Genomic DNA, 11,901 nt, shown 5'->3' with positions numbered 1-11,901 from the left:
GAAAATATTGATTTCTTAGTTATGTTTATAAAAAGCATAATTTGACTTTTATATTTGAATTTTGAAAACAATATTACGTATTCAAGGTATTCATAGACAGTCTTCTATAATTATTGTGTAATAATAAAAATAAATTAAACATTACATAGTTAGTTGTTATTATTATTAAAAAAATATATATATTTGTATTGAATATATTCTATATAGCATATTTTCGAAAAATAATTAAATATGAAAATAATAAAACATAAATTAAACCCCTTACTAACAGTTGAATATTAATTTAATACAATATATTATGTTCCTAAATTATTTTATCGTTATATCAATATATTTTTTAGATTAGATTACGTATTTTAAATATCGCTTATTAATTAAAATATATTTTAATTAAGATAAGAAAAAAAAATACAAAACTGTGAAATTGTCTATTCCCACTTTTTTCGTAATGTTTGCAACTTCCGGTGGGAAATTAAAAATAAAACGCCCCGCGCCCGCGCCAATTCTCTTCCATTAACATTTCGTCTGTTCGCAGGGTAAGTCGATTAATATTTATTTTAATTATTGGTCTCATATTGTACTTGGAGTGAATAATGATTTGAGTTTTATTGTTGTCTTTATACATTTTTCTTACTAAAAATTAAATATATTAATATAGGTAATAGGTAATTATAAAATATAAAAAGACTTCATTTCAATTCATGACGATTTAAGTATTCTTTTGTTTTTTTTTCAATGGTTTAATAAAAACAAGTGATGTCTGTTATTTAATGCTTTGTTTTTTTAAATATTCATTTATCGTTTTCAGTAACTTCGAGATTCTACGTGACTTCGTGCCTCAACATGTTCCAAGCATCATCTAGCAATGGCGGCAACGCAGCGGCAATGGCGTGCATCGCTACCGGTAAGCTTTATTCAATTTATTAGGTTTAAAGTCAATTAATATACCTACATATATTTTCATAAGGCTCTGTTAGGTAGGTAATCAATCACTTTTATCTTTTTTTTGTGCAAATTGAAATGTTCTGAATAAGTTGATACCTACTTTTAATAATAACTCAAAGATTTTTTTTATAAAATTGGTATTCTAATGTTTAACATCTTAATACCTACATAATTACCGTTGTTGTCATGTGTGTCTATGTACCTTATAGGCTACAGAATAAAGTCATTTTCTTTAACATAAAATAGAATAGAAGATAATATTTTAAATATAATAATATGTATAAATGTAGTAGGTAATAAGTCGGGAATATATTTTTTTCCTAATTTGTTGTACTTAAATCGAAATGCGCGGGAATCGCGAACCGCAACGCGCGCGACGAGCGGGCGCGCCGCGCGCCGCGGACGGCGTCGGTCGCCATTTTGTGTGATAGATATTATATTTATTATAAAAATAAATTAGATATTAGGTACTTAATTCATTAAAAATTGTAAATATCCTTCAATAGTAAACATATTAATTATTATAAATCATGAAATTGTCTCTGATCATTCAAACACATGTTAGGTATATCAATAATCAATGTTCTGTATTTTAAGGTATGTTATAAGGATACCTACCTATTTTTTTTCAATGAAAGCTTTCTGCCAGTGAGTAGTTAAAATTGGTCCAGACGCTTTGAAAATTTGTATGTAATTGAACGTATATTATATATTTTATTTTATATTTATTTATTTTTAACTTATCTGTGGGTATAGATAAAGTATTGATATTTTCGGTTTAATTTCAATTAATTATTCACATTCTTCACATTATGTAGCGAAGTTAATTTACACTATTATATTAGAAAACCAGTGACCCCGGCTTCGCACGGGTGCAATGGCAGCCGGCCGGTAACGCTATGGCCTATGTCCCGCAATTTTTAAATCTGTAATATTTTCGAAAATATTCACTTACATCATACGGTGTAAAGGGCCATATAGATCTATATTAAATGTACAATGTATTCAAGGTATTTAATTGGTTAAGGATTAATGCTGTATTAGTTAAAATCGCTTCGAAAATTAACCATTATTTGTCGTAAAAAGTAAATGACAAAAAAAGTTTTTGTGGGTTATCCATATGAAATAGACATATACATATTATATATAACCATCACGGACTTTTCTATAGACCTTTTCAATGTTTACAATACTTAGTATATTATTTTGATAAAACTCGTAGGGTTCAGCCTGCGTTTGCAATGTAAGCGGAAAAAATGCGTTTGAAAAAATTATTTGCGACATCACATTAGAAACCTCAAAAATAACAGTACTTCTCCACTATTTAATGGATGTTATTATACACTAGCGGTCCGCCCCGGCTTCGCCCGTGGTACATATTTACGTTTTCTCTACATAAAAACCATCCTCGTACTTCAAGGATTATAATAAAAAAAGAATTATCGAAATCGGTTCAGCCGTTCTCGAGTTATGCGCTTACCAACACATTTTGCGATTCATTTTTATATATAAGACTAGCGGTCCGCCTCGGCTTCGCCCGTGGTACATATTTACGTTTTCTCTACATAAAAACCATCCTCGTACTTCAAGGAATATAATAAAAAAAGAATTATCGAAATCGGTTCAGCCGTTCTCGAGTTATGCGCTTACCAACACATTTTGCGATTCATTTTTATATATAAGATACATATAAACCTTCCTCTTGAATCACTCTATCTATTAAAAAAAACCGCATCAAAATCCGTTGCGTAGTTTCAAAGATTTAAGCGTACAAAGGGACATAAGGAAATAGGGACAGAGAAAGCGACTTTGTTTTATACTATGTAGTGATAGTGATGTAGGTAGGTACTTACTTTCAACATTAAAGCGAGATTTATAAACCAGGTTTTAGAATTACATAGGAGATGGAAGAACGACTAAGTTGTATCATATACCTACTAGAGTCTAGAATTTTACTTGATAAGTACCTAATGAGATTAATTTTGATTTGATATTACAAATATATAAATTATATGTATACCTATACATGATTTAATAATATTTACCGATAACAGTATGTAAACTATTTCCATAAAAGAATAACATTCCATCATATTACGTAAGTATAGGTCGGGTCATGTAAAAAGAACGCTGACGGTTAAGCTGCGCATTGGCGATTTATTGGTCTATTTGGTGTTATGAGGTGGTATAACTTTCGTGCTAAACTCGATACATGCCAAAACACACCCCATCACTTTCATCCAGCGTTCTTTTTACATGATTCGCGTTATACATAGTTTTGATAGGATTAAAATTAACATGATAAATAATTCTAGATATGTTTGATTATACGAGTATAATATTATACTGAAACGTAGATCGTCGCGAATATTTTTTTTTTATAGATTGCGGGGTAAGGTAGAATGACGCCACATTTTCTATTCGTGTTTCGTAGCGAGCTTAGTATTTTTTTAGAGTAGTTTCGACTCATTTTTCATCTTGGATCTCATTCTCAACCCATATCTAATCGACTTAATATTTTTGTGTTACGAAATTTTAGAAATGAAATAGTGATTTCACTAGGGATACTTTCTTTAACATATTTCATACGGATTTATATTTTATAATCATAGGGACAATGCATTATTCTTTGTTTGGAACATTTCAATTTGCTTAACAAATTATAAATAAATTGTGCAGCATTATATAAATATGTTACCTCTGATTTGATAAAATCTCATTCTGTTTTTATTATTATTTTAATCGGTCAAATTATTATTAAAGGGTCAACGCATCAAGCCGATCCCCGGTTTAAGGGTAACAACGCACAATGTGTCGCGATGGCAACATGCGCGGCTGTTTATTCTTCTATTCTAAATAGAGCCGTATTTTCTCAGGAAAATATTGACACTATTTTAGACTTTGGTGACATGTTATACATTCAAGTAAGACCACTTGGGGTTGCGCATAATCATCCTCATTTATATCCTGAAGAATTGCCTTCTGATATACGTGTAGGGACCTATTTGGCTAATATTAAATCGATGGCAGACAACGATAGTTGGATCGACAACGGACTGTTTCCCACATGTGACAGCGACATAGCCACTTACACTTTACAATTAAAATTAATCCTAAAAAATAAAATATTTCACACTGCACACAACGACTCCACACATAGCTACCTATTCACCGGCGCTAATAATACGATATCTTTTTGGAGGTCAAATAATACATATTTTATCTTTAATAGCCATAAAGTAGACGCGAATAATAAATACGTCCATAACTCGCATTCGGTAGGAGCCGCACGTCTCTTTCAGTGCAACAATTTAGATACTCTTGCAAAGTTTTTGTTTTGGAATCCGGCGTTTGGTAGTCAATATCAAATTCATAAAATTATTTTAAATCATTTTCATAGTGTAAATATTATTAATGAATTAGTTAGTGTAGACAACCAATTAGTTCATGTAGACGACCAATTAGTTAATGTAGACGACCCTAAATTGTCTAATTTAAAACCGATAGTTTTAGTTAAGAAAGGTATACCCCCAAAATATGACCCTAAATTAAATTCCCTAAAACCAAAAGTTTTAATTCAAAATATTCGCGACCCTAAATTAACAACACTGACACCCGTTGTCTGCATAACAAAATTACCCGACGTTAGTAATGTAGGTAGGAAACGCGGTAGACCGGCTAAATATAATAAATCTAAAGCACACAAACAAAACAATATAAACGTAGATTCGGATAGTTCATCAGTAAATTCAGTAGAAGTAGGACGTAAGAGGGGACGACCAGGTAGGCGATCTATTGATGCAGATTCTCATTTAAAAGCGGTCACAAAATATCATAAAAATCATCCAGAGGTTAATAGGCAGGCAGTTAAGAAGTATAACGAGATCAATCCCGAGATTCATAGGCAGGCGGTTCAAAAATATAACGCTATCAATCCCGAGATCCATAGGCAGGCCAGTCAAAAGTTTAGTCAAAGTAATCCAGAGGTTAATAGGCAAGCCGTTCAAAGATATACACAATCTAATCCGGAGGTTAATAGGCAAGCAGTAGATAGGTACAATCAAGTAAATCGAAATCTGGACGTGGAATTACGGGATTCCAACATTTTAATAGGTACAAAGAGTGGCGACGGCTTAACTGTCGTCAAATTGTATAGTTTTAAGAATATTTCATTGTTAGATAGGGAGGCGTTTTTATGTAGGCACTGTAATGCTAGATTGTTCTTTGAGGAAAAGAATCGTATCAAGTGGTGCTGTGGGGCTGGCGCTTATAACGTTCAAAATTTCCCGCCTTTAAATGAACCATTTTATAGCTTTCCAACTTTTTTGAATAAACCTAGGGCTTATAATAATTTATTTGCTTTTAGTGCGTTAGGTGTTTCACACGGATTTCAACATCCAACAACGGGGGTATCATTTTTAAAAATTCAAGGGAGGGTTTATCACAGAGTTTTCGATCTTGCGTACTCAGAAACTACTAACCCGGCTGGACTTTATATTTATGATAACAGTGAGCGAGAGAGCCTCGCTTCAAATTTAAATCTAGATTTAACAGTCATTCGGTCCATCACAAATTTCTTGCATAGTCATAACCCTTATATAGAGTGCTTCAAGCGGCTGAGCCAAGAACCATCCGACCACGCACACCTCATTTTTGAGCACACCACACGACGCACACATGGTAACATTCTCGGTGATATGCCGTTGGGCAACGAGATTGCTGCCATTATAAGCAATGAGCAGGAGCGCTACATACCGCGCGCCATTGCAATCTGGAAAATTGGTGACAAAAAGCCTCACACAGTAGATATAATGCACCCCTTATATGAAACTTTTCAATATCCATTATTGTATCCGCACGGTAACCCTGGATGGTTTCCTAACAAAACGGACAATAATGGAGCAAAACTAACCCAAAACAAATATGTTAGATGTCTCCTTCTGAGCGAATCCCGTTTCAACGATTTTAATCGTTTGTCCGAAGAGTGGTTAGTTGATATGCAATGTAGGATTTTAGAAGAAAGACTTCGTTACCTGTATAACATCCAAAAAGGTAACACGGATAATGCTCTCCGTTCCGCTCCATTAAGAGAAGTAGAGTCAGTTTTACAGCAGATCAGTGTAGATGAGACTATTCGAGGAGAGGGTGGGGTTGTGCCTGGTAGAGTCTATTTGCCAAGTAGTTACACGGGGGGGCCTAGATATATGAAGCAAAAGTATATGGATGCTATGGCAGTAGTTAACAGATTAGGATTGCCTTCTTTTCTTTTAACTTTAACTTGCAATCCTAAATGGCCTGAAATACAAAATTCAATAACAGGTCATCATAATACGCCTTCAATTTGTGCTAGAGTTTTTAATATTAAATTGCAACAACTTTTGAGGAATCTTCGCACAGGGGTTTGGTTTGGTAAAATTGTTTATATTTTATATGTAATAGAGTTCCAAAAACGGGGATTACCACACGCTCATATCTGTTTTGCAGTCGAGGGTGGTGGCCCCGTTCACGGTACTGATGTGGATAAATTTATTAGAGCAGATATTCCTGACGCTTCAGAAGTTGATGGAAAATTAAGAAAAGCTGTTTTAGATTACATGGTACATGGTCCATGCGGTCCGCCGCATAGGACAGATTTAAAATGTTGGGATAGTGAAAAAAAAAAATGTACAAGCTATTTCCCAAAACCAGAGACAGAAGTCACATATTGTAATGATAAAGGGTTTATAAATTTAAAGCGTAGCAGTAAAAATACAGCCACCATTAAATACAGAGGGAGGGATGTAGAAATTAGTGATTTGTGGATAGTACCGTACAACGCTGCCCTTCTCCTTAGATACGATTGTCATTTAAATTTAGAATCAGTGTCCACTCGAACTGTAATTAAATATCTTTTCAAATATATGACTAAAGGTCCAGACGAGGCTCGAGTCGCTATTGTTCCAGATGAACTAAAAAATAACGAAATAGAACAGTACGTCACAAAACGATACATCGGTTCTGGTGAGGCTGCTTGGAGAGTTTTTGAGTTTGACGTTACGGGACGTGAGCCCACTGTAAAGATGTTAGATGTTCATTTAGAAAATCATCAGTCTATTTTTTTTAAGGCGGGAAATGAATCGCGTGCTGTTCAAAATTCAAATTCGGATCTCATCACGTATTTTAATCGTCCCCTCGGTGAAGAATTTGATAGGTTAACATATTTAGATTTTTACGAGAGGTACATAGTTCATTCCAGCCGCCCCTCAACAAAAAATACAATTATTTACGAAATGAATAACGGAAAATTTTTGACAAAAAGACAGAGGGGAGAAATAGTGACGCGTTTATTTTGGGTCGCGCCCAACAGAGGTGAACAATTTTATTTAAGATTACTATTAGCTTTACACCCCTGCCGTAGTTACAGGGATCTTTATAACTTGGGTGGTCCAAATTGTAACACATTCCAGGAGGCCGCTAAAGCCGTTGGTATCGCCAACGATGAAGCCGAATACGAGATAGCTATGCAGGAAGCTTCATGTTTTTTGACCGGACCACGCCTGCGTAACTTTTTCGTATTATTGGCTGTTAACGGGGTAGCAGTAGCGACACTGTGGGAAAAATTTAAAAATGAGCTAGCTGAAGATATACTTAACCGCGTAAATAACGATCCGGATAGAGCGTACACCCAGGCCTTGGTTCAAATTGACCGTCTATTGCGAAAACATGGTTCGTGTTTGTTAGAGCAAGGTTTGCCTGACGCGCACGATGACACCACCGAACTAGGTCGTGAGAAGGCTCTACACGATGCAGACGGGTTACGCGAATTTGTGGATGTTTGGACGCCCAAGCTGTCTCATGACCAGCGGCAAGTGTTCGAATATGTGCAAAATTTGCTCACTGATCACGGTTTTCGCAATAGTAACGAAAGTGCTATTTATATAGACGGTCCGGCAGGCACTGGTAAAACGTTGCTATTAAATACGATAGCAGCGTACGTGAGGGGCGTACTCAACGGTGTAGTTTTATGCACAGCGAGTTCAGGTATTGCCGCGCAGAACTATGACGGCGGTATGACTGCGCACAGTATGTTTAAGTATCCGTTAAGCGCTATTGACGATTTAGGCTATTGGTATGTAACAAACGGAACCCAGAGAGCTGAACTCATACTACACTCCGATTTAATTATTTACGACGAAGCGCCGATGGTACACAAGTACCTCATTCATTTGTTAGATAGGTCTTTGCAAGACTTGACAAAGTCTAATAAAAGTTTTGGGGGAAAGGTTATCATTTTTGCTGGAGATTTTCGTCAGATTCCGCCCGTAGTTACCAACGCCAAGTGTCATTCAGATATATTTAATGCGTCAGTAAAATCATCGCCCTTATGGCAGAGTTTAAAGACGTTTTCACTAACTACACCTCAGAGGTGTAGTGAAGACAGTGTTTTTTCCGATTTTTTGCTTCAAATAGGTTCAAATAATTTGCCTTTACATTCGGTAAAGGTCGGTAGATCTTGTCAAAATTTAATAGACCTTTCACTTTTATCATTTACTACTGATTTAAATGAGTTAATTAATTTTGTTTTTTCGGATTTCCTTTTAGAAAACGAGCCAGAAGTTTGTATAGGTAGGGCCATTCTTTCCACTCACAATTCAAATATTAGAGAAATAAATAGGACTGTATTAGACCGTTTGCCAGGCGACCTTTTACATTTCTATTCAGTAGATAAAACGGCTACGGATGACACTGACGAATTGTATTTAGGCGTAGACGTGTTGAATAGTATGCACCCTAAAGGTATACCAGAACACGATCTCACTTTAAAAGTAGGATGTATTTGTATAATAATTCGTAACCTTAGTTTTTCAGATCATTTAGTTAATGGTACAAAAGTTATAATCGTAGCGACTTCACCTCGATTAATAACAGTTCGCAAACCGGGAATAGCCGAATTGTTTTTTATACCGCGAATCATGTTTAAAGCCCCCATTGATCATAATAGTCCAATAGAAATGTGTCGATTGCAATTTCCCCTTCAGGTGTGTTATGCAATGACCATTCATAAGAGTCAAGGTCAAACTATTAATAGGGTCGGCATAGATTTAAGATCGGACGTATTTAGTCACGGACAGTTGTACGTGGCATTAGGTCGCGTACGGGATAGGAACGATTTAATGCTTCTTGTACATAGGGAAAAATTAATTAACGGTAAACCTTACGTAAATAACGTCGTCATTCCACAGTTACTTTAGGGATTTCCCACCATGCATTACACTATTCACTTTGCTTGGTAGATTGACGAGTTACACTTGCAAGCATTACACACTCGGCTTCCTGGAATGAAATTGTTCACCTCCGTTCTATATCAGAAATCAATTATTAAAATCAAATCATGTTGCCAACGTTTACATTGTGCGTATTTTTTTATGAACTTATCATCACGACGCTAACATTAAAAAACGAATTGATTCTACGTTAAAGTTGAAACACTGTGTAACAAATTATTTGTATTAAAGTAAAATGCGAGAGCGAATGTATAAGTTTGTTATTGGTTTTAAGGTTGTATGCGCATTGTCGAGTATTTATATGTCAGTGGCGGTGACAGTAATTTATAAAATTGACTGAACTTTTCTTATATATAATAATGTTATAATGGATATGTAAAGTCATAGCAGCTGCTTGGTTCATAGGAATTTAAATGGATTTGAATGGACCTTATCGGCTCGGTGACAGGTGGAAATGCGTGTCGAGAGTCCTCTGCAAGGCGGTAGGTCGTGAGTTCCGGAGCCGGCGGCCGGCCGTGGAAGGCGCAGGAGCGACTCTGTCGCAGAGGTGAGTGCGGTGCCCTAAGTCGCTTTGCATTGGCGCTGCGTCGCGCCTGCAGCGATGGCGGTGACTAGATGTAGACAGTGTCGAAACAATAGAATATTACGATTGATAATGCGGGGCGTTTCTCTCAAGTTGTATGTATTAATATTTATATTACATCTCATATAATATGTCATAATTGTGCTAACCTAACCAAAATATTTGCGTATTTGAAAAAAAATGGACAGATCACGGATACACAAAATAAAAACAATTTTATGTTCCTATAAATAATTGTTATTTATTCTAAGTATCAAATTTGATAAATGTTGAGTGAATGTTATCACTATCATGTAAACAAAATTTAAATGGATATGATTATTAATATTATTTTATTAATATACCGAGAAATATTCACAAAACGAAAGATGTCGTTTACTTTAAAAGTCAAAGCAGTATCATGAAAGGTCGGGAACCTTCAGATGCTGGGAAATGTTACCCAGGCATTTTTTTTTCTTTTTCATATAAATCACATTTTACTTCTCCAAAAAGCTGGTACATCTCAGTAAAATGAGCATTCTTTCGATTTCTTTTGCTGCAAAGATTTCGTAGTGGGATTTTGTTGTAGGCAATAAAAAGACAAAAAAAGCAAAACAGAATATTGTTCATTGACTATTAAATAAAAATAATCATACTTTTACATTTAAGTTGTGCTTTAAATTCAGTGATTTAACTTTATTTATGGTTATTTCCGAGATACCAAATTAGGCTTATTTTTCCGAAATTAACCGAATAGAAATAATATTTATTAACTATCAAATTATGTGGTAATATAAAATGTGCTAACCCTAAGCTTCTTTTGATGCTGAGCAATGTTGTAAAATATAGATCGCTACATTATTAGGTAATTTTGCCCATCATTGTAACTTTTGTTTAAAACAACCTTCAGTGGTAGTTATAATATTTCAAACGTTATTTAATGACATATTATGAGTAAAAGAAACCTGTGTTTTCGCCATCATGCACAAACTATCAACTTGAATTTTCACCATTTTTTTTTCCCGCGAAATGACACATGATATTCAATGAGTTACAACAAGTTGCTGATTTAAATTAGCGACACACACAATAGGCAGTGTTGACAGACAAATTAACCAACTATTTTACACCAAATACTTTGAATGTTGCCAAAGTATGAAGGTATTTTAACAATTTAAAAATTTGCATGAAGTGTTCTTCAAAGCAAAGCTGATGACCCATTGTACGCCAATCATCACATTTTCAGTACCCAATCACTTTATTAATTTATCTATGAATATTTTATTCGTATTATTATTTATCAAAATACAAACTCGATGCCATAAAGCATTGGTAGCACATCTCGTCTCTCTTTGCTTGAAGTGTTCTTCAAAGCAAAGCTGATGACCCATTGTACGCCAATCATCACATTTTCAGTACCCAACCACTATATTAATTTACCTATGAATATTTTTTTTAGTATTAATTTATTATTTATCAAAATACAAACTCGATACCATAAAGCATTGGTAGCACATCTCGTCTCTCTTTGCTTGAAGTGTTCTTCAAAGCAAAGCTGATGACCCATTGTACGCCAATCATCACATTTTCAGTACCCAACCACTATATTAATATACCTATGAATATTTTTTTAGTATTAATTTATTATTTATCAAAATACAAGCTCGATACCATAAAGCATTGGTAGCACATCTTGTCTCTCTTTGCTTGAAGTGTTCTTCAAAGCAAAGCTGATGACCCATTGTACGCCAATCATCACATTTTCAGTACCCAATCGCTTTATTAATTTATCTATGAATATTTTATTCGTATTATTATTTATCAAAATACAATCTCGATGCCATAAAGCATTGGTAGCACATCTCGTCTCTCTTTGCTTGAAGTGTTCTTCAAAGCAAAGCTGATGACCCATTGTACGCCAATCATCACATTTTCAGTACCCAACCACTATATTAATATACCTATGAATATTTTTTTAGTATTAATTTATTATTTATCAAAATACAAACTCGATACCATAAAGCATTGGTAGCACATCTTGTCTCTCTTTGCTTGAAGTGTTCTTCAAAGCAAAGCTGATGACCCATTGTACGCCAATCATCACATTTTCAGTACCCAATCACTTTATTA

At 34.6% G+C, this 11,901-nt stretch overlaps 1 protein-coding gene across 1 annotated transcript; it reads left to right on the top strand.

Moving 5' to 3' along the window:
• The first annotated feature begins 843 nt into the window (after positions 1-843).
• On the top strand, positions 844-9,760 carry LOC149895089 (uncharacterized). Its single transcript, XM_090119147.1, has 5 exons — positions 844-904; positions 5,377-6,105; positions 6,430-6,542; positions 6,681-8,053; positions 9,658-9,760. Exons 1-5 carry the CDS (start codon positions 844-846, stop codon positions 9,758-9,760), a joined length of 2,379 nt encoding a protein of 792 aa, XP_089975273.1.
• Positions 9,761-11,901: the final 2,141 nt, after the last annotated feature.

The sequence above is a fragment of the Colias eurytheme genome, chromosome 32 (genome assembly GCF_061535395.1).
Source record: "Colias eurytheme isolate Ceu_HAF_F1 chromosome 32, ilColEury1 Martin Lab GWU primary, whole genome shotgun sequence".
Lineage (NCBI taxonomy): Eukaryota > Metazoa > Arthropoda > Insecta > Lepidoptera > Pieridae > Colias > Colias eurytheme.
This window is presented reverse-complemented; position numbering and strand designations above follow the sequence as displayed.

What these genes read in the sequence shown, in the direction of transcription:
- LOC149895089 (XM_090119147.1), top strand. Translation starts at nt 844, where the DNA reads ATGTTCCAAGCATCATCTAGCAATGGCGGCAACGCAGCGGCAATGGCG. An exon ending in AGAGGGTGGGGTTGTGCCTG is followed by an intron (nt 6,106 to 6,429) that starts GTAGAGTCTATT and finishes TCTGTTTTGCAG; the next exon opens with TCGAGGGTGGTGGCCCCGTT. An exon ending in AAGCTGTTTTAGATTACATG is followed by an intron (nt 6,543 to 6,680) that starts GTACATGGTCCA and finishes ATAAATTTAAAG; the next exon opens with CGTAGCAGTAAAAATACAGC.